The 19714-nt window shown below is 44.2% G+C and overlaps 1 protein-coding gene across 1 annotated transcript in view; it reads right to left on the bottom strand.

The window, feature by feature from the left end:
* ITPR2 (inositol 1,4,5-trisphosphate receptor type 2) overlaps positions 1 to 19714 on the bottom strand; it is a 346451-nt gene that overhangs the window by 66974 nt on the left and 259763 nt on the right. Inside the window, exons 44-45 of the mRNA XM_026652241.2 lie at positions 12962 to 13057; positions 10408 to 10524 (exon numbers count right to left, since the gene is read on the bottom strand). Of these exons, the coding sequence (XP_026508026.1) occupies positions 10408 to 10524; positions 12962 to 13057 (213 nt within the window). The remainder of the gene's footprint in view (positions 1 to 10407; positions 10525 to 12961; positions 13058 to 19714) is intronic.

Raw genomic sequence — 19714 nt, forward strand, 5'->3', positions numbered from 1 at the left:
AAGAGCTTCTCTCTCTTCCTCATGAAGGCCACCAGGACAATATATTAAAAACTGGAGAAAAGAAAGCATCTCCCTTCCAGGAGCTCTCAATTCTATTGCTTGAAAGCATGTTCCTCTTTTGGTTTCTTATTCTGAGCAGAAGTAGAATGGGAAATAGCACTTCTCTGCAATCTCTCTATCTACAGCTGTCCAACAAGTAGAGTCTAAAAAAAAAAAGTAATTTAAATATCCACACAAGCAAAGTAGGCAGCTGCTTACTACCCTGCTCTTTTGGGGGCCCCACATCCTCTCTAAGTCTTGGGATGGCCCTGCTGCCTTCTACAGCCGTGGGACTGGAAGCAGAGGAAAAAGGTTACTGCCAGACAACCTCCCCTGCTCTGGCAGCAAGACAAGTGCACCTTATGGCATGATATCTCCTGCTTGGGACCATGCTCTTGTTCGGGTCCTCCAAATTATATGGCAAATCCTGTTAGTATCCCAACCTCCTTAACAGGTACTTCTCAAAGCACAGAAAATTACTTCTTGACAGAAGTTTTCTTGCCCAAAGACAAATTGGATTAAAGGGGAGAACAGGCAGCTGAGCCCTGCAAAGAGAATTCACAACTGTCCAAACTCACTCGCCTTTTCTAATCACCAGTGGGGACTGTTATGCACATTCTGGAAGGTAAGGCAGGAGTGGGGGGTTGACCACGTGAAAGAAAGGAGCAGGAGAGCAGACGAGATGCTTCTTCCAGCAGCCAGTATGGCACAGCCTTCCCACTATTTTAAATAGTGCTGCTGGACTTTTGCCTCATCTGTCCACTTAACAGAACAAAAAACAGAATAGCTGTTTTCAGGGCTTGGTAATGGGGAGAGGACCAAAATGTGATGATATTCCCTTTCCAAATCGCACCTCTTTACTGCAGTCATCTGGACAATATTTGAACCAGCCAGATATGAATTAGCAGCATATGCTAAGAAAGCAAAGGCAAGTGAGCGGTCGAGGTGCAACCTTCATCCTAGACAGACACATCTTAGTCCTACTCATCAGATATGAGCTATTGGTGTTAGCCAGCAACTAAATGATGATCAACAGATAGAAACATAGAAAGAAGAGACTGGTGGGCAACTGATGCTCACTCTTGGCAACCACAGCAAATCAATGATGCGGGATGTGTCAGCCTCATCTCAGCAGGTGATCCAGAGGAAAAATCATTGTAATGTCACTGGCCATACACCAGGTGGAAAAACTGGACCCCAGTCTGTACAATCCTATGCATGAGAGCAAGAGCCACCATGATTTAAGTGTCTGTTTCTACCCTGAGATACTACTGGTGTCCTAAGTAATTTTCCATCTTATTCTTGATGTAAAGAAAACGTAGTCAGCTGTTAAGAGCCAGAGTTTGCTAGCTGGAAATTTCAACATGATTGCACTCCCCACGAAAGGGCAATAACCCCATTTTATGCAAGTCCTTTGCAGATCACCTGTAACGCACGAGTCCCAGCTCAGCCTCTGATTTAAGACTTCATCTATGGCAGTATGGTTACAATTCAATACCATGTATATTTCTATTATTGCCTCTGCTGCAATATAAACAATGTCAGTGGTATATTACATATATTTCTGTGCAGACAATATTATGCACCGAGGTTTATGGTAAAGTGCAGTCCACTTTGAAAAGTGACTGTAAAAATGGTGCTGTCGGGTTCCTCATTTATTGTCTCTCAGACTTCTGGATCAGATTTGTTCACTTTACAGGTAGAATGATTTTTCTCCCTATAACTCTCACCTCTGCAAACTCGGCCTGAAAGCTGAGCAGTGTTCTTTCTGGTTCAGATATTGCCACCAGTAATGAAGATTCTGCAGGATAAGTGCTGCCCGTCGTTACACGGTTACTGGCCGTATGGCTTCAGTGTAACCGAGAGCAGAACATGAAGGCAATGGGACAGATTCTCAGCTGGTACAAATCAGTGTAGCTCTGTTGACTGCAATGGAGCTGTTCTAATTTACACCAGCTGAGGATCTGGTCCAATAAGGAACTGGTCCTGCAGTAGGAACTCAGCTAAAAATTCTGCTGGTGAAATGGGAGCCAGAAGAAAATCCAGCTCCTTCTCCCAAAAAAGTAACAAGCTATCTACTTTTGTCACTAAGGTGAGCAGATAGGACTGTGGATACACAGAGCGAGCAGCAAGTCTCTCTGGCATCTTACACAGCCACTTTTCAGAGCAGAACCACACATCAATACTAGCGGTATTCCCTCTAGTACGCCTTATGGGCCCCTATTCTACAGTAAACTGTATTTCCCAGATACAGAGATCTTAAGAACCACAAATCATATGGACACAGGATAACTGAAGTTAGAGATAGGAAACCCCCTGCCCGGTTAATCATGTCTACCTCCATGTTAATGCAATATAGTCCCCAAACAGAGGATGTATGTGATATCAACTGATACATTTGACCTTATTAAATTTTGAGGGAAATGAAAGTAAGCACAACCCATTGGACCCAAGCCTATTAAGGGGATCCTCTAAGCCAGGGGTTCTCAAACTGGGGGTCGGGACCCCTCAGGGCGTCACGAGGTTATTACATGGGGGGTCATGAGCTGTCAGCCTCCACCCCAAACCCCGCTTTGCCTCCAGCATTTATAATGGTGTTAAATATATAAAAATGGATTTTTAATTTATAAGGGGGGTCGTACTCAGAGGCTAACTGTGTGAAAGGGGTCATGAGTACAAACATTTGAGAACCACTGGTCTAAGCATGGCCACTTCCAACCCCAAGGAGCTTGACTGAAGTCAGTGGGACTCCTCAGGGGCACTAGGACCCATGTTATTCAATTCCATTTCGGAATTGGATCTTAAATGATGGGGTAATAGCTGGAAGCCAATGTCAACAAAATAGGAAAAGAAAAAGTTGCAGAACAAGTTGCCAAGGATTCTACCTGCCAATGAACGGCAGCCTCAGACATTTGTTTAAGCTTTCAGGGGCTCATTAGTGTCAAGGCCCTGTGGCAGCCTCCATACTGGATCTGTACACTGGAGCTGGTTGAAGGTAGAGATATAGACCCTCCTAATGAGCTGCAGGGAGGGTGATATGCCTCCTTGGTTTCTGTTTCAATCTTGGCAATCTGAGTGTAAAAGCCTTGCAACAGCTTCTGATTCTGCTGACATTTAATTAGCCAGTGTCATTTTGATGCCATAGACTGTCTCATCAGGATGAGAACTACAAAACAACATGCGGAAAATAAAAGTTCCACAAGAAGTTTCAGGTCTGGCAGCCCAGGATACGAGTCCCTTGACAGTCACGGTTCCTGGGACAGGTCCCCATTAGCTCCTTGCCTTGGCAATGTGATCAGCTAATGCTTTTCTGCTAGGAAGGAAAACTGCAAGCCTCAGCAAACGCCTACTAAAAGTATAGTGCTGAAGCCTTAAATTCCACTTGCCTTGCAGGGAGAGAGTGACTTTTTCAAAGGAATTCTGAGTTACTCTATGGAACTCATCCCACAGGACTGGTGGAATTCTAAGATTCTATTATTCTTCACTATTTGTCTCAACAAAGATCAGGGCCCTGCGCAATGAAAGACAATCCTTGCTCCAAAGAGCTTACAACCTAAATAGACAAGACAGATAAAAGGGTGGGAGGGGAAACAGGTGAAGTGACTTGGCCAAGATGACAAGAAAGTCAGGGCTGGAGCCACGACCTAAACCCAGATCTTCTCATTCCCAGTCCAGTGCCATCTCCACTGGATCATGCTCTGAACGAAAAACTTAGCAATGCTCCTGTAAGTATGTACAATGCTTTTCTTTACGTACAAACAGCTGTTTGGGAGGAGACGAGGAGACATTCCTATTAAACATCTTGAGAACCCTCACGCTGTGCTGCAAAATGTGGAAATAGTCGGCTGTACAAAAATTGGCGCTACCTATAGATTAAAAGGATGAAGTCCTCACCTATTGTAAATCAGGGTAGCTTCATTTACACCAGCTGCAAACCAGTTACTTTGTACTTGTGCCTTATTTTTGGAGTTCCTGCTCCCATATATCACAGATACATTTTAGAGTAAATTAGGCACAGGTTTATTTAAAAAAATCAAATGATTATAACAATTTTAAATAGTTCATGGGTCACATTTAACAGCAGGTAGCTGTCAGCAGAAACACAGCCCCAACAACACTAAGTCTACTAATGGGGAGTGGGGCTATTAAGGCACAAAATGGTTATCATCTCCCCTCCGGTGGTGGTGGTGGTGGTGGTGGTGTGTCCACCAGCAGCCAGCATATCTACAAAAGTTGGCAGTGCTGACCAGGAAGATGAACTGATACAGTATGTATGTCCCATGTGACATGACAAAGCCCTGGCTGGAATGATTTAGTTGAGCTTGGTCCTGCTTTAAGCAGGGGGTTGGACTAAATGACCTCCTGAGGTCTCTTCCAACCCTAATCGTCTATGACTATGAGCACTTTCCACTGCCATACTCCATGGTTACGTCTACACAGCCTGCACAATCGAGCCTCCCAAGACTTGGGCTTGCGCTACCACACTAAAAAGAGCTGTGTAGACAGCACTCTGAAGCTGCAGCTCAGGCTGGGGCTCAGGCTCTGAAGCCCATCCCCCCTACTCTAGGTGTCAGCACCCAAGCTCCAGCCCGAGCTGCAACATTAACGCTGTTTTTTAGCACGGTAGTGCGAGGTCTGCGAGCCTAAGTCCATTGACCTGGGCTGGGAGGCTCACTGCCGTGGGCTGCGTAGATGTACCATGAACCAAGGGGTTCTTGCTGGAACTTAAGGCTGTTCCTCACAGCTGGAAGCCTCTGGAACACAGTGAACCTCAGTAGTGCCTTACTTATGTCACAGATGGTACTGAGGGAATGTTGAGACACTAGTGAGGAGAGGGGAAAAGACATTCCATGGAGTCACAGTCCTCTCCCACGTGGCTCCCATCCACCCCTTTTCCTTGGAATCACCTGGTGTTCATGTGTCACACAGTTAATGGAGACCCTTAGTGTGGGAACTACAGCCCTTCTCCGGCCCTATTTCCTTGTTTTGGTCTTGTTGTGGGTTCTTTTAAATGCTTCATTAAGTAACTCACTTCTGTCTTCTTCAGCAACATTTCTTTTCAGCCCAGTCAATTTCACCACAAATGTATTCCTGATTCTGGTCACACTTCCTTCCTGAGGAAACACTGCTCTGTTGTCTACTGCTGGCTGCACAGCCAATTCAGAAACCCTGGATTCCTGTACCAAAGGCCAAGATGCACTGAGTGATCTTACCTTGTATCTGGTTGTACACAACCACAATAATGCCCCTTAGCTTCCACAGCCATTGAATCATGGAAAGCCTGTTTAGCTCCATCACTTCAGTCTCCTACCTGTGACTCTCCTTTGCCCTGACACAAAATTATATTTGTCTGTATTCAATATGTTTTTACTTATTTATTTATATGTATCACACACACAAGAAAGGGCCTATGCAAAGCTATACGTACCTCTGCCAAAATTCAAGTGTTACCAACCCAAGAAAGCCAACAGCTGCTCTACACCCTCAAACCAAAAATAACTCCCCCCAGTAAAAACCAATACCACCTCCCCCCACGCACAAACAGCCAATCATATGACTAAAATTCTCCCAGCTTTAACAATCTATATTATTAGCAGCACAGGAAAGTATATTTTTAAAAATAGGCTTAACAGTCTCCTTTAAGGAATGATAAGATACCAGCAATGATGCCTTTCTAATGTATTGAATGCCAATTCCTCCTCATTAGTATAGTACCTGGTACTGAGTTAGCATGAGAGGCGGACCAGCTAATGCTAAGGATTAGGAATCAGGCAACCTGGCTTCTTTTCCCATCAAGGCCAATGACTTGTTGCCATCACCTCTTTTGCATCCTACTTCACAGGGTTGTTGGGAAAATGTAAGCAGTTAATGTTTTAAAGTGATTTGAAGCCCTCAAAAAGAATATGGTATAAAAGGCAAACGTGATTCCTAAATATTTCCAGAAATATTATTATTTGTACTGTTGTAGCTAGGAGCCCCAGTCGTGAACCAGAACTCTGTTGTGCCAGACACTATACAAACACAGAACAAAGGATGGTCTCTGCCCCTGCTATGCTCAGATTTACTGGAGGAAATATAACAGTTTAATATGTTTAAGTAGATAGTCATAGAACCTTATATGGCCGTGTGCTGCTTATATTTTTGACTATGTGGGTAACCAGAATTTCAACTACTACTTGAAACTTTTCCTTAATAAAGGTCTCATTATCAAACCAATCCTATTTGAACTGACAAAATTATTAATTATTTTTATTGAATAGACTGTAGGGCACTATTATTCCCAAAATATAAATGCAGGCCATCAATTGTCTATTTAACAAATATTCTTTATGCATATAACCTATTAATCTACCATTACACATAGTAAACATGGCAATAAGGAGATTAGATATTTCATGCTACGTTTGATCAAGGAATCTTTATTCTACAGCTAATATATTTTAGCAATTCAAATGTACAAGGCTGAATTACTTGTTTCCCTCACTCCATTGATAATCAGCACCAGACGGGAATGTGTATGAGTTACCCATTAACTCAAATTGCTACTGTATGTTTAGTTTTCCCTTTGTTTATTTTAAGAAAATATCAATGAAAGGGAACTTCCAACTGTGCCAGGCTATCAGGAGATTGTTTGGTTCAAGCTGATGTTTGTTTATGCTGCATACCTGCATTGATATCAAGCAGTGTTAATTTCTTCGAACCACACGGGGTGGGAGAAAACCATCCTTTCATCAGGTCTCGGTGCCATCAGGAGATTGTCGCATTTACATAAGTAGTTCTGGCACTCCCTTGGTATTTAACTAAACTTTTAATTTAACCTTATAAAAAAATCTTCTGTTTTCTAGGAAGTTATAATCTGCTCAAAAAAAGACATTGTGGCGTTTCATAGTTATTCTCTCTCTGGCCCCAGTTCAGCAAAGCACTCAAGCATGGGCTCAATATTAAGCATTTGCTTAAATACTTTGCTGGATCGGGACCCTCAGTAGCACTGATGCCCCCCACTTGGTAAGGCAACTCCCTCTTTTCATGTGCTGTAATATATATACGGCTTACTGTATTTTTCACTCCATGCATCTGATGAAGTGGGTTTTAGCCCGCGAAAGCTTATGCCCAAATAAATGTGTTAGTCTCTAAGGTGCCACAAGGACTCCTCATTGTTTTTATTATCCTAGATGACTCCAACAGCAAAGTTTGCTCAGTTTATTAACTTTTGAAAGCCTTTAATAGCCAGCTGTGCAGTCTTGAACCAGTAATGTGAAAATCAGGATGGTTTCTTTGTGCTATGCACTGTGACATTTTTGTTGCACCATTTAACCAATTAACTATCTGGTTTGACATTCCAGACGTAGGAGGGCCAGTGTACAGATCAAACTTTTATGTGCTACTTGTTTCAGAAGCCTTTGTAAAGTCTACATTTACATCACATCACATTATGAGTTCTCCTTTCTGAGAGCCTTTCTAATATCACAAAAGAGAAGTCAGCTTGATTTAGCATAATCTATATTTTAAATTATTACTATAAACACCGTGCAGATTCCCTTTGATTGGGGTGTGACAAGAGGAGGTACTGGAACAAACACTGATCATCAAGAACTCACCAGAACTGGATGGTATTCATCCAAGAGTGTTGGAGGAACTTGAAAAAGAAGTAAGTGAGAAAAACTCAAAGTTTGGCTTTGAGCAAGAAGCTTGAACACGACACAGACAAATGGAATGTTTGGCCACAGTAGATTCTTGTGAAACATCTGGTAATAACGGGGGGTTTTCCAGCACACGATATCGAGTACCCATTTGCGTCATTACTCTGTACTGCTGTGAGCAACAGAAAGGCTGCATTTGGAACCAGCCCCCCACTCCAGTATGGGAGTGCAGATTATGCTGGTCCCCTGGGGGTGGCTCAGTTCTGTTTTCTCTGGTTTGAGTTCCCCACTCTGCTTACAATGCACGGGACAGGAAGAGTGGGAAGCAGTAGTGCCAGGAAAGGGATGAAGTCAGTGGAAGGGAACCAGGATGAACAATAGTCCCACAGGGTCTGCAGAGAAGGACGGGGATGATAGACAAGAGATGTGAGGGCAGGGTGGGGAAAAGAAGAAATGTTGACCAACATGATGATGCACAGTTAACAGTAAGGGGTCTTCTGTGTCTTGCACTGCAGTGTGGGGCCATAACTCAGTCCTCAACCTTTCTTGTGATGTATTTATATCTTTCTGTGCATAGCAGGTCAGACATTTACAAGAAAGTCTTTTGCTTCTGGTAAAACCAACCACAGGAAGGGCAGGGAAGGATGTCGTGGTGGCAAAATGCAGAACCCACTCCAGCCTTTAAAAGAGCAACGACAAAAACAGAAAGTCTGAGTGCTCCAAAATAAACTGTCTGTGTATGAGTCTGTGATGGTAAAAAGAGGAACTCTAATCTCGACTCTGCTGCTAGAATGGTACAGATGCTGTAACCAGAGTAGGTGGCCACACGGAAGAAGCTGAAAAGCTGTACCAATTGTGAAAACGATAAAAAACTAACAATGAAACTCCAAGGAGCAGAGCAAAGAAATATGATGTAAATTAGGTCAGCTACACTGAGCGGAGGGTACAGTCACCAGTAAGCTGTTTATATATAAGATAGCATTAGAGGGTGTTTAGAGAACAGAGCCAGGATAGGAACTAGGCAACAATGATCTTACTCATGAGGGACAAAAGTTCATATCCTGCCCAGCCCAGAGTGACTGAAAGGACACATGTAGAAAGAGTTTGGTAGTCAATGATTTGTTTTCATGTGCCAAAAATTATAGCTTTTCATTAACACCGGGGGGGGGGGGAAGGAGGGAGGGCCTAAACAGCATGGTTTAGTCGTCTAATGCTCTGTTATGTGGCTGTATGGTGTTCTGCACGGCTGTACACATAATAATATATAGATGTGTTTATTGGGATATCCAACTGCAGGAAGGGAAATCAGTCAGATTTGTAAAATCTGTACGTCAAGCATAGGTTTTCCTGCCAAACCGATATCCCTGCCTTCTTCTGCAGGGCACGAAGGGGCTCAGTAAATTGTTGCCAAGATCCAGGATGTGACCAAAATGCCTCACCAAAGATCAGACATATGGAATTGGTGTTGCTTTCTTAGTAGTGATTGCATAGCCCCTGGCAGGGCAGTATCCCAGCAATCTTTTCTTATATAGCTTTAGCCCTATATTCTATTCTCAAGGCCTCATTCCCCATTGTCCTGGACTTTGTGTGGTCATTGATACCAGGAACGGTAAGCACAAGGTGGGTGTAAAATGTTCCCACTGGTGCAAATGATTATACAAGATGCAAGGTCCACAAAATTCCCATTGTCTTGGATAGGGGCACTGCAGGTAGTGTAAGAGTAGAACATGGCTCTCCATAACATAATAGGAATGAGAGCCCTTCATTGAACATGTTGAAGACACAAAAATGTACATAATTTACATTTCTCACCTTATTAGTGTAATTATAACCTGTCCTCTTTTCTTCTTCTATTCAATATTACTCACATTTTAAGGAATATGCTTAACTTTGTATTCTCTGACAATTTATTTAGAATACTCCCATATTGCTACATTTTTAAACTGCACCTGCTTTAATAAAAAATAATTAAAAACAAAAGATAAGGTCCCTAACATGGAACAGCAAGTACTATCTGCCTGTACCATCTTTATTATAGGGCTTGATTACTAAAGTTGCAGTCTTTTCTTTTTCCACAGGGGGAAAAAAAAATCTCTCTCTCTCTCTCTCTCTCTCTCTCATTTGTGGCGTACCAATAAAAATCTGTATTTCACCTTTACAGTGCACAAAAGACGTGTGATAAGAGAGCCCAACGGAACAACAGCATATCCTAAAAGGAACAAAATTCCCATATGGCCATACTATTAATATTGCCTGTATAAATTAATAGCTGTAAAATAAAATTAATATTTTATTAACATTCATTTCATATAAGAATAGAAGACATGAATTAAAATCTAATTGATGATAATCTGATTCAATTTATGGTTTAATTAAGATAAATTATTTTTACATGCCGATCTGAGTCAAAGACTCCCAGAGTAGGAAATGACAAAAGAACATAAACTGAGTGTACATTACCTGCTCCATTCTATGTTATTTACATCTCAACAGTACCCACACATCATGGGCAGAGCCCACACACACAGCAAAACCACACACACTTTGATCCTGGCCCCAAAGACACTCTAGAGAAAATGATATCCTATATAAGCTCGATCCTGCAGACGTTACATAGGCAAAGCTTCAATGGTTAATGCCCACAGATCTGGGGTAGAATTTAATGACATCTTGCAGCCTTTAAGGCTTCTCTTTTATGGACTCAGACACACAATAACAAAAGACATACCTGATGTGCCAGTATGTATATATTGTGGCCAACATCTTTTGGTGAAATATTATCTCCATTCTCCTCCTCCTCATCACATTCTAGAGCCTGATTATATGCATTCTTCATTACGTCCACCTTTAAAACAAATAAAATTGAAGGGCTGTCAAATATTTTAATTCTATGAACAATATGAATTGCATTCAGATTTGCTCACTGTGCTCGGCTCAAATTTGGACAGGGCCTGTGAAGTCCTACAAGAAGGAGATGTACTCTAAAAAGCACATTCAGAATGAAAAGATGCCTGAGAAGGTGTTCGGTTTATTCTTATCTCAACTATTTGCACTCTGCTTTGCTGGTTTTCCTCTTTGCCATTTTAAGACAAATTGCCAAGTTTGCAGTAAAAATCGAGACTGGTGTTTACCTGTGTATTTCAGGTGAAATTAATCCAGATGTGGAGGGTTTTGGATACCAGTGTAGAAGGATGGTTCATGGCTAGAGCACGAGCCTGGGTCCAGGAGACCTAGGTTCAGTTGCCTGCTCTGCCACAGCTTCCTGTGTAACCTTGGACAAGGCCCAAATCCTCAAAGGTGTTTAGGTGCCTCTCTCACATGGATTCCAATAGGAGCTAGGTGCCTAAACACCTTTGAGGATTTGGGCTTTATATTTTCTATGCTTTGGTTCTCCATCTACAAAATGAGCATAACAAAACTTCCCTACCTTGCAGAGGTGTTGCCGGGATAAATACATTGAAGGTTGTGAGCTGCCCATCTACTACAGTAATGGGGGCCCAATAGGTACTTTAGATAGACAGATAGTGAAGAGGAGGTTGTGCAGGTTACTCTCCCCCCCCCCCCCAGCTGTATGCACCATATGGGATTTCTGCATTAATGACAAACAAGCTGATATGGAGGGGGCACAGGGAACAGGGCAGAGTAGGGTGACTGGATCCATGCTTACACAGAGCACAGAAGGGTAGTTTTTAGCATTCCCATAGGCTGGAATAGCAGCCCTGGAGGGGTTGTGTTACAGTCTCATGGCCTAGCTGTTTGTTGGGAGGGAAGTTTGTACCACTCCACCCCTGTTTTCTTAAGCTTTGTACAGGGAGGGCTGCATTTTAAACCTTCTGAATATCTTATGTGCTGACAGGGTGAAATCCTGGCCCACTGAAGTCAATGGAAAAACTCTCACTGACTTCAGTAGTGCCAAGAATCCATGCATTGATTTTTTCCCCCCTAATAGTCAGCAGTAAAACAGGTATAAAAATGGGTTTCTGGGAGAGAGTGCAAGAAAAATTAAGTTATCTACAATTAAGATTAAAATCTAACAATGAACTGTGTGGAAGAGCTTGTGAAATTCACCATTTCCATTTTTAAAACCCAAGCTAATCATATCATGTGCTTTAAGGGATAAACTAAGGCCTTGCAAGGGTCAGGAAGGAATTTCTCTCTTCATGTACAACACTGCACAATTACATGGTTTATTTGGGCTTATCCTCAAAGCCTCAAGGCCAGAGGCATGATACCAGACTAGATGGACCGCTGATCTAATCTGTTTTAGGGGAAAAAACCATTAATTTCTACTACATTTTGTGAAGCTCAAAATGACAACATTTTTCACTAACAAAACTTCTGTGAGAAATAACACAAATCCTGGGCCTCGAGAGAGTGCTTTTTGAAACATGTTTAAAGAAAGATTGCGGACACTGCAGGCAGTGCCTTGTTGTTGGGACTTATAATGCAGGACACTTGCAACCTATTCCTGGCTGGAAGCACGCAGCAACATACTGTATCTCATTTGCTCACCAGCAAGCTGTGTATAAAAGAGCAGTCAAAGAGGAAGGGAAGGTTGGAATCCGGGACAGGATGTTGGGAGGGTCAGGGATATTAAGGTCTTCCAGAGAGTTTAAAGAAAATATAATTTCTTTGTACCTCACATAGGCCCTGATCCTGCAATGAGATCTGGGGGAGCGGAAATGGGGGCGGGGTGGAGCCTGACACTCAAAGTGTTCTGCACAGGCAGAAGGGTAAATCCACACAGATCATATTGCGGGATGGGATCATGGTTTTTCCAGTCACCAAATTGTTCATATTGGATGGACCTGGCCACTCCCCCAGCTTTTCCACCATGACAGAAATTCATGGGGGACAATTACCAATATTATCCCTATTCAAAGATAAAGTAAAAAATGTGGTTTTGACTTTTTTGTTTTGCCTGTGAGGTGCATTTTTTCTTCTTAGTGTGGTATCACAAATGGTACAAGCTTAATTTCACAGCTACTGACAAAATGTACTTGAAGACAGTTTACTGGAGTATGATAATTTAGTTAGGAAACAATTACAGAAAAGTGCTTGGAATGGATAAAAATAATGAAGTCGTAAAGAATGAAATCATGCATGCTTGATCCTTCAAAAATACCTTTGGAGAATTAGTACTATCTTGATACACTATATCCCTATATGCAGTTATTGCTATTCAGTTTAGACACAGATCCTTTACCAAATATTTTGATGACAGGATTTATTGAGGGTGAGATGTAGCCAAAAGTTTTATGAATATTCAGAAGTTTTCTTACCAGTTCCCTTGGTCTCATATTAAAAAGGATTCTTTCTGCATTCTCACTGTCATGCCTGCTTTCCATAATGGCCAGCAAAAGCTTAGAGGCATTGTTCTAAAGATACAAAACCAAGTTAGTGCAAATGTAAAATCTATTTCATGGATTAATGATCCTTACATTCGTTTTAATTGAGATTACTAGGACCACTTTTTTTGAGTGGATACGATTTTAAACTGCTTGCATCTTTTATGTTATTGACATTGTAAATAGCTTTGCAGCACATTGACATTAAAGTCAGAGGGCAGCTAACTACAGTACGTATAATATATTGGAAGGGGTATTTTAAATATTGAAAAATATCTGACTTTTAAATACAAAGCTTTATTCTGCATTGTGCACAATAAATGAGATCCCATTTCCTGTTCTTATTGCCCAGCTCACAGGTTTTGTCATTTTGTTAAACAATTGAGAGCAGAGGTAATTACAAAGTGTACCAAACAAAAGGTTTTGCCTATGACGCATGTTTCCTTCCCTTTTTGTTTTTTAAAACATAATTAATTACCCGAAAGGCTATAAAATCAACAGATTTCATGCATTTCATAATCTTCAAATTTAATCTGAATACCAAGTACTGAGCATATTCCTGGACTCCTGGTGGGAGTGTTAACTATCGGCTTTTCACCCAGTTCTCTCCCAGGGATAAAACAGCATGTCCTTAAACAGTAGTAACTCCATAGCGTCTGAGAATCTGGGACCCGATCTTGCTCCAATTAAAATCAATTTCAGCCCACGGGGAGGAAGGTTGGTTTCATGGTTCAAGCACTATACTGCGACTCAGCAGACCTTGGTTCAACTCCCAGCTCTGCCACAAACTTCCTGTGTGACCTTAGGCAAGTCACAAACTCTCTGCACCTCAGATCCCCATCTATAAAATGGGGATAATAATACATCTACACCTTGCAAGAGTGTTGTGAGGCTAAATGTGTTTCTGAAGTGCTGAGATACTATGCTAACCCCAGGAGGTCCCTTGTATGAAAATGTGAAGGCAGAATGGGGTCCCTTACTAGAAGCAAGGCTGGAAATGCGCCTATTATTAAGGTTGCCCAATACTTCCCATTAAAAGATCCTGTTCTCTGTTGCTTATGAATTTGCCTAACTGTTTGGGCTGAAATTTGACATGCTGGGTGCCTGCCCCAGGCTGAATTATTTTGGAAAATTTCAGCCAAAAAAGTTCAGCCTTTTTCAAGAATGAGGCAAAAGGGGAAAATACATTGTTTTGCCCATGTTAAAAAGTTCTGGTGACTTTTACTTTTAGCAGTTCTATAACCCTCATGCTTTGGAGTAGGGATTTGAAATTTGGTACGGGGTGGCCTTTGTGGCAGAATCAGGCCTTTTGTTTTCCACATGTAAATCCACCTACATTTCACCAAGTTATATGCCTCTGAAAAAAATCATAGTATGCAGATGCTTGGTAGAGACTTGCTAGACCTTTACAACTAAAATTTTCAAAAGATTCTGTCCATGTTGAAGCATGTTCCAGCTCAGGGCTGTGCAGGACTTTCTCTACAGTTGTCTTTCTGAGCTGCTGAAGGCGGTGCTGAAGTCAGTCACTGGAACTCCTGTTCTCTCAAGCCCCCCACCACAGACCCCGGAAAAAAAACTGGACCTGGGTGGGATGGAGTGAGCAGATTTGGACAAGGAACCCTAGGGGGGAACTGGGACGGGAGGAGGGGGACAGAGTAGGACTGGCTGGGCATGGAGCCATAGACTGGAGGGGGTCACATTGGATGAGATGCTGGGGAAGACACTGCGCCTGGCTAAGCAAGGGTGCTGAAATTGGGAACCAATGGGGTGAAAGGAAGGAGGTGGGGAGGGAGACAGATCTGATGAGGAGCCAGGGCACAGTGGGAGAACTGGCACTAGTTGTGCAAAGGCAGTGGGACAAAGCCAGAGATAAGGAACCAAAGAAGGTGTGAGGGCAGGTTGAGATTGGATGAGGCGCCTGGGGAGGGAGAGAGGGACTGAGAACCCATGGGGACAGGGAAGTGTGAGTATGGGAGAGACAGAAAGGACAGAGTCGGGGGGGGGGGGCGGGAGAGAGAAACAGAGATTGACTGGGCAAGGAGACTGGGCACAAGATATGGTGGGAAGAAGATAGGTGCTGGGATGGGATGTCTAGAGAGTAAGACTAGAACTGGCTGGGCAAGGAGACTGGGACTGAGATGTGAGCCAGAGGAGTGGAAACTGGAACTGGGTATATGAGAAGAATGGGCCTGGGACAAGAAGACAGAGACAGGTTGGAGGGGACGGGGCAGGAGGAATCAAGCATGATGAGATAATCTTTATTTACATAATGACATACTATTTTTTCCACAGGACTTCTGCCTCATTCAGTGCACAGGATAGACCTGCACTGGGGATGTATCAGGGTGGTGTAGGGAAGGAGACTTGTCTGTAGGACCCCTGCTGGATTTGTTCCAGAAGTTGGAACTTGTGCAGTGAATGAGGAAAGAGATTGCAGGAAGAGAAAGGATGGTCGCATGGTTAAGGCAGTTGAATACTGCACTGGTGAACTGGATTCTATCCCTTCCTCTACCACAGAGCTCCTGCGGGATGCTGGGTAAGTCACTTATACCAAACTTTTCACAGTTGGTCACTGTGTGCCCATTTTCTGAGTGGCCAACTTGAGGCCCTGAGGACTGATTTACAGAACAAATAAAGTGCTTTACAATGCTATGAACACTGAAAAATCCGGTCTCAGGTGTCTTAAATTGGGCACCCCAAATTAGTGTGGCATTGAATAATGAGGAGAAATTAGAAGACCGAATAGCTGCTCATTAAATAAGCATTATCCATTCTGTGCAATGAAGGGTCCTATAAGAAAAATAGTAGGTGATCATATAAATAAAGACTGTATCATAATGCAGATGTCTAAGGGGGCCCAATTAAGGTTGCACAGGCAACCTTGTTCCTGGCATTTTGTAATGTTTGACGAAAAATTTTCAACTAGCTCTGTTCATATGTAGTAATACCTATGTGTCACATTACTTGAGAAGCACACCACCAGATTTTATATCCGCAACACAGAATCTTCATACTAGATATACAGTATCTATTTGATCAGGTTTTTGGAGGAAGTTGAAGGTAAGTTCCTGGATATGATGGTGGGTAGAAAGGAACTTCTCTGTGTCTGAGGCCTGGTCTACAGTACGCAGTTATTTCAGAATTAGCCGAGTTAATTCAAAATAAAACTGATTCTGTCCACATGACCAAACCGTTTTTTTCGATTTAAAGGGCTCTTTAATCCAATTTCTGTACCTCACCTTGGCAAGTAGAGTAGTGCTAAAATTGAGATCGCACTTCCGGGTTACAGGTATTGTGGACACAATTCGAGGTTATTGGCCTCCAGGAGCTATCCCAGAATGCGCCCTAGTGACCGCTCTGGACAACACTCTCAACTCTGATGCACTAGCCAGGTAGGCAGTAAAAGCCCTGGGAACTTTTGAATTTCATTTCCTGTTTGGTCACCATCAGCACAGGTGACCATCAGCACAGTCCACCATCACAGGCGACCATGCAGAGTCCACCATCACAAGAGATCACACGGTCCCGGATTCGCAGATGAGCTCCAGCATGGTCCGAACGGGAGGTACTGGATCTCATCGCATGTTGGGGAGACGAATCTGCTGTGGCAGAACTACGTTCCAAAAAAAGAAACGCAAATACGTATGCTAAAGTCTCCAGGGCCATGATGGAAAGAGGCTACTCCGGGGACACAGAGCAGTGTCGTACAAAAATCAAGGAGCTCAGGCAAGCGTACCAAAAAGCCAGGGAGGCAAACGGGCACTCTGGGTCACAGCCGCTTCTACCGTGAGCTGCATGCAATTATGGGGGATGATGCCACCACTACCCCACCACTGTCCTTGGACACCTGCAAGGGGGGAGTTGCACAGAGCAAGGAGGATGAGTTATTGGAGGAGGACGACGACCGTGCACAGGCACCAAGTGGGGAATCCGTTTTCCTCCCTAGCCAGGAACTATTCTTAAAGCTGGAGCCAATAGCCTCCCCCCACTCCCAAGGCGGGCTCCCGGACCATGACCCTGCAGAAGGCACTTCTGGTGAGTGAGAGCCTGATCGGAGCCACGCGGTGGGAGGCAGGGGGGAAACCCAGCCGCGCTGGGCTGTTTGTGTTTAGTTTAAAGAGCTATCCCTGCTCAGAGCCTCATCGGAGCCACACGGTGGGGGGGTGTTGTGTTGTGTGAAATGACTATCCCAGCGAGCCCGCAGGCCCTCCTTTTATATGGCAAACCCACCAGGCATTGCTTGCTATGGGAAGGAGGGCCCGGCAGTTTGAAAGCATTGAAATGAATCCGGAAGAAGCAGAACCCTGCATGCCCCTAGGGCTTATCATGGCTGCCTGCAAGCTGAATTCTGTTGCCCGGCCGCGTGTGATGGCTTACTCACACCAAAGTGGCAGGCACTTCAGTATAAGAGGCAAAATGCGACCTTGTACAGAAAGAACATGTGCTGTGTACTATGAATTGCCTGTTTCACTGAGAAAGTGTGTCCCCTTTGTTCTCTAAAATGTATCTTTTAAAATACTACCCTCCTGCAGGTGCAAATGTTTCAACGCGGCCCCTATCTACTCCGTCCCAGAGGCTGGTCCAGATTAGAAGGCGGAAAAAACAAACTCGGGACGACACGTTCACCGAGCTCATGCAGTCCTCCCGCACTGATAGGGCCCAGCTGAATGCGTGAAGGCAAACAATTGCGGAGTCTCGTAAAGCGTTATATGAACACTAAGAGAGGAGGGATGTGCGTGATGAGAGCAGGCAGGATGCTATGGTCAAGCTCATGGGGGAGCAAACTGACATGCTGGTGGATCTAATGCGGGAAAGGCACCAAGACCACAGACTGCCGCTGCAGCCCCTGTATAACCGCCCTCCCTCCTCCCCAAGTTCCATAGCCTCCTCACCCAGACGCCCAAGAATATGGGCGGGGGAGGGCTATGGGACCCACACACTCAACCCCAGAGGATTGCACAAGCAGCAGAAAGCTGGCATATCCGAAATTTTGATTTGGTTTCTGGACTTGTCCTTCCCTCCTCCTCCACCCCGCTAACCCAATACCCCTCCCCCCCAGTCTACCTTCTGATTTCTCTCAATGTGTTGTGCAACAAATAATAAAGAACAGTTTTTAAACAATTGTGACTTTATTTTCTTTCACATTATATATATATATATATATATATAGGGGGCAGGTAACTTCAAGAGAAACAAACAACTGTCACACCATACCCTGGCCAGTCATGAAACTGGCTTTCAAAGCTTCTCTGATGCGCAGCGTGCCCTGTTGTCTGGCTGTGCAAAATTGGCCGCCAGGCGAGTTGCCTCAACCTCCCACCCCGCCATAAACGTCTCCCTCTTACTCTCACAGATATTGTGGAGCACACAACAAGCAGCAATTACAACTGGAATATTGGTTGTGCTGAGATCTAACCGAGTCAGTAAATTGCACCAGCGCGCTTTCAAACGTCCAAAAGCACATTCTACCACCATTCTGCACTTGCTCAGCCTATCGTTGAACTGCTCCTTACTACTGTCCAGGGTGCCTGTGTACGGCTTCATGAGCCATGGCATTAAGGGGTAGGCTGGGTCCCCGAGGATAACTATAGGCATTTCAACATCCCCAACAGTAATTTTCTGGTCTGGGAAGTAAGTCCCTTCCTGCAGCTGTTCAAACAGATCAGAGTTCCTGAAGATGAGAGCGTCATGCACCTTTCCTGGCCATCCCACATTGATGTCGGTGAAACATCCCTTGTGATCCACCAATGCTTGCAGCACCATGGAAAAATACTCCTTGCGGTTTATGTACTGGCCGCCCCGGTGTGCCGGAGCCAAGATAGGGATATGCGTTCCGTCTATCGCCCTGCCGCAGTTAGGGAACCCCCGCGCATTAAAGCCATCCACAATGGTCTGCACATTTCCCAAAGTCACTACCCTTGATAGCAGCTGGTCAATGATTGCCTTGGCTACTTGCAGCACAGCAGCCCCCACAGTAGATTTGCCCACTCCAAACTGATTCCCGACTGACCGGTAGCTGTCGGGCGTAGCAAGCTTCCACAGGGCTATGGCCACTCGCTTCTCAACTGTGAGGGATGCTCTCATTTTGGTGTCTTTGCGCTTCAGGGCAGGGGACAGCAAGTCACAAAGTTCCATGAAAGTGGCCCTACGCATACGAAAGTTTTGCAGCCACTGGGAATCATCCCATACCTGCAACTCTATGCGGTCCCGCCAGTCTGTGCTTGTTTCCCGGGCACAGAATCAGTGTTCCATGGCTTGAACCTGGCCCAACGCCACCATGACCTCCCAATCACCACATGCCGTGCTTCTAGGAACGTCTGTGTCCATGTCCTCATCAGTATAGTAATCGCGCTGTCGTCGCTTCCTCGCCCGGTTTTGCAGGTACTGCACATACTGCTGGATAACGCGCGAGGTATTTACAATGGTCAAAACTGCAGCGGAGATCTGAGCGGGTAATCCTGGAAAAAGGGCGCGAAATGTAGGAGAGCAGAGTGGCAGCGGAAGAGGTGCTGTTCGGTTCACAATAGCCGAAAAAAGGCGGGAAATGGTTGTCTTCTGTAGCTTTCATGGAGGCGGGAGCCCAGGACAGACAACATGGAGAAGCTTGGTAGCGTGGCAAGAGCGGGAGAGCATAGTTGGCGGCTGAAGCTGTGCTGCTTGATTCACGATGGCCGAGCAGAGTTGGCA

Source organism: Terrapene carolina, unplaced genomic scaffold, assembly GCF_002925995.2.
Source record: "Terrapene carolina triunguis isolate 2854851 unplaced genomic scaffold, T_m_triunguis-2.0 Scaffold112, whole genome shotgun sequence".
In the NCBI taxonomy this organism is placed as follows: domain Eukaryota; kingdom Metazoa; phylum Chordata; order Testudines; family Emydidae; genus Terrapene; species Terrapene triunguis.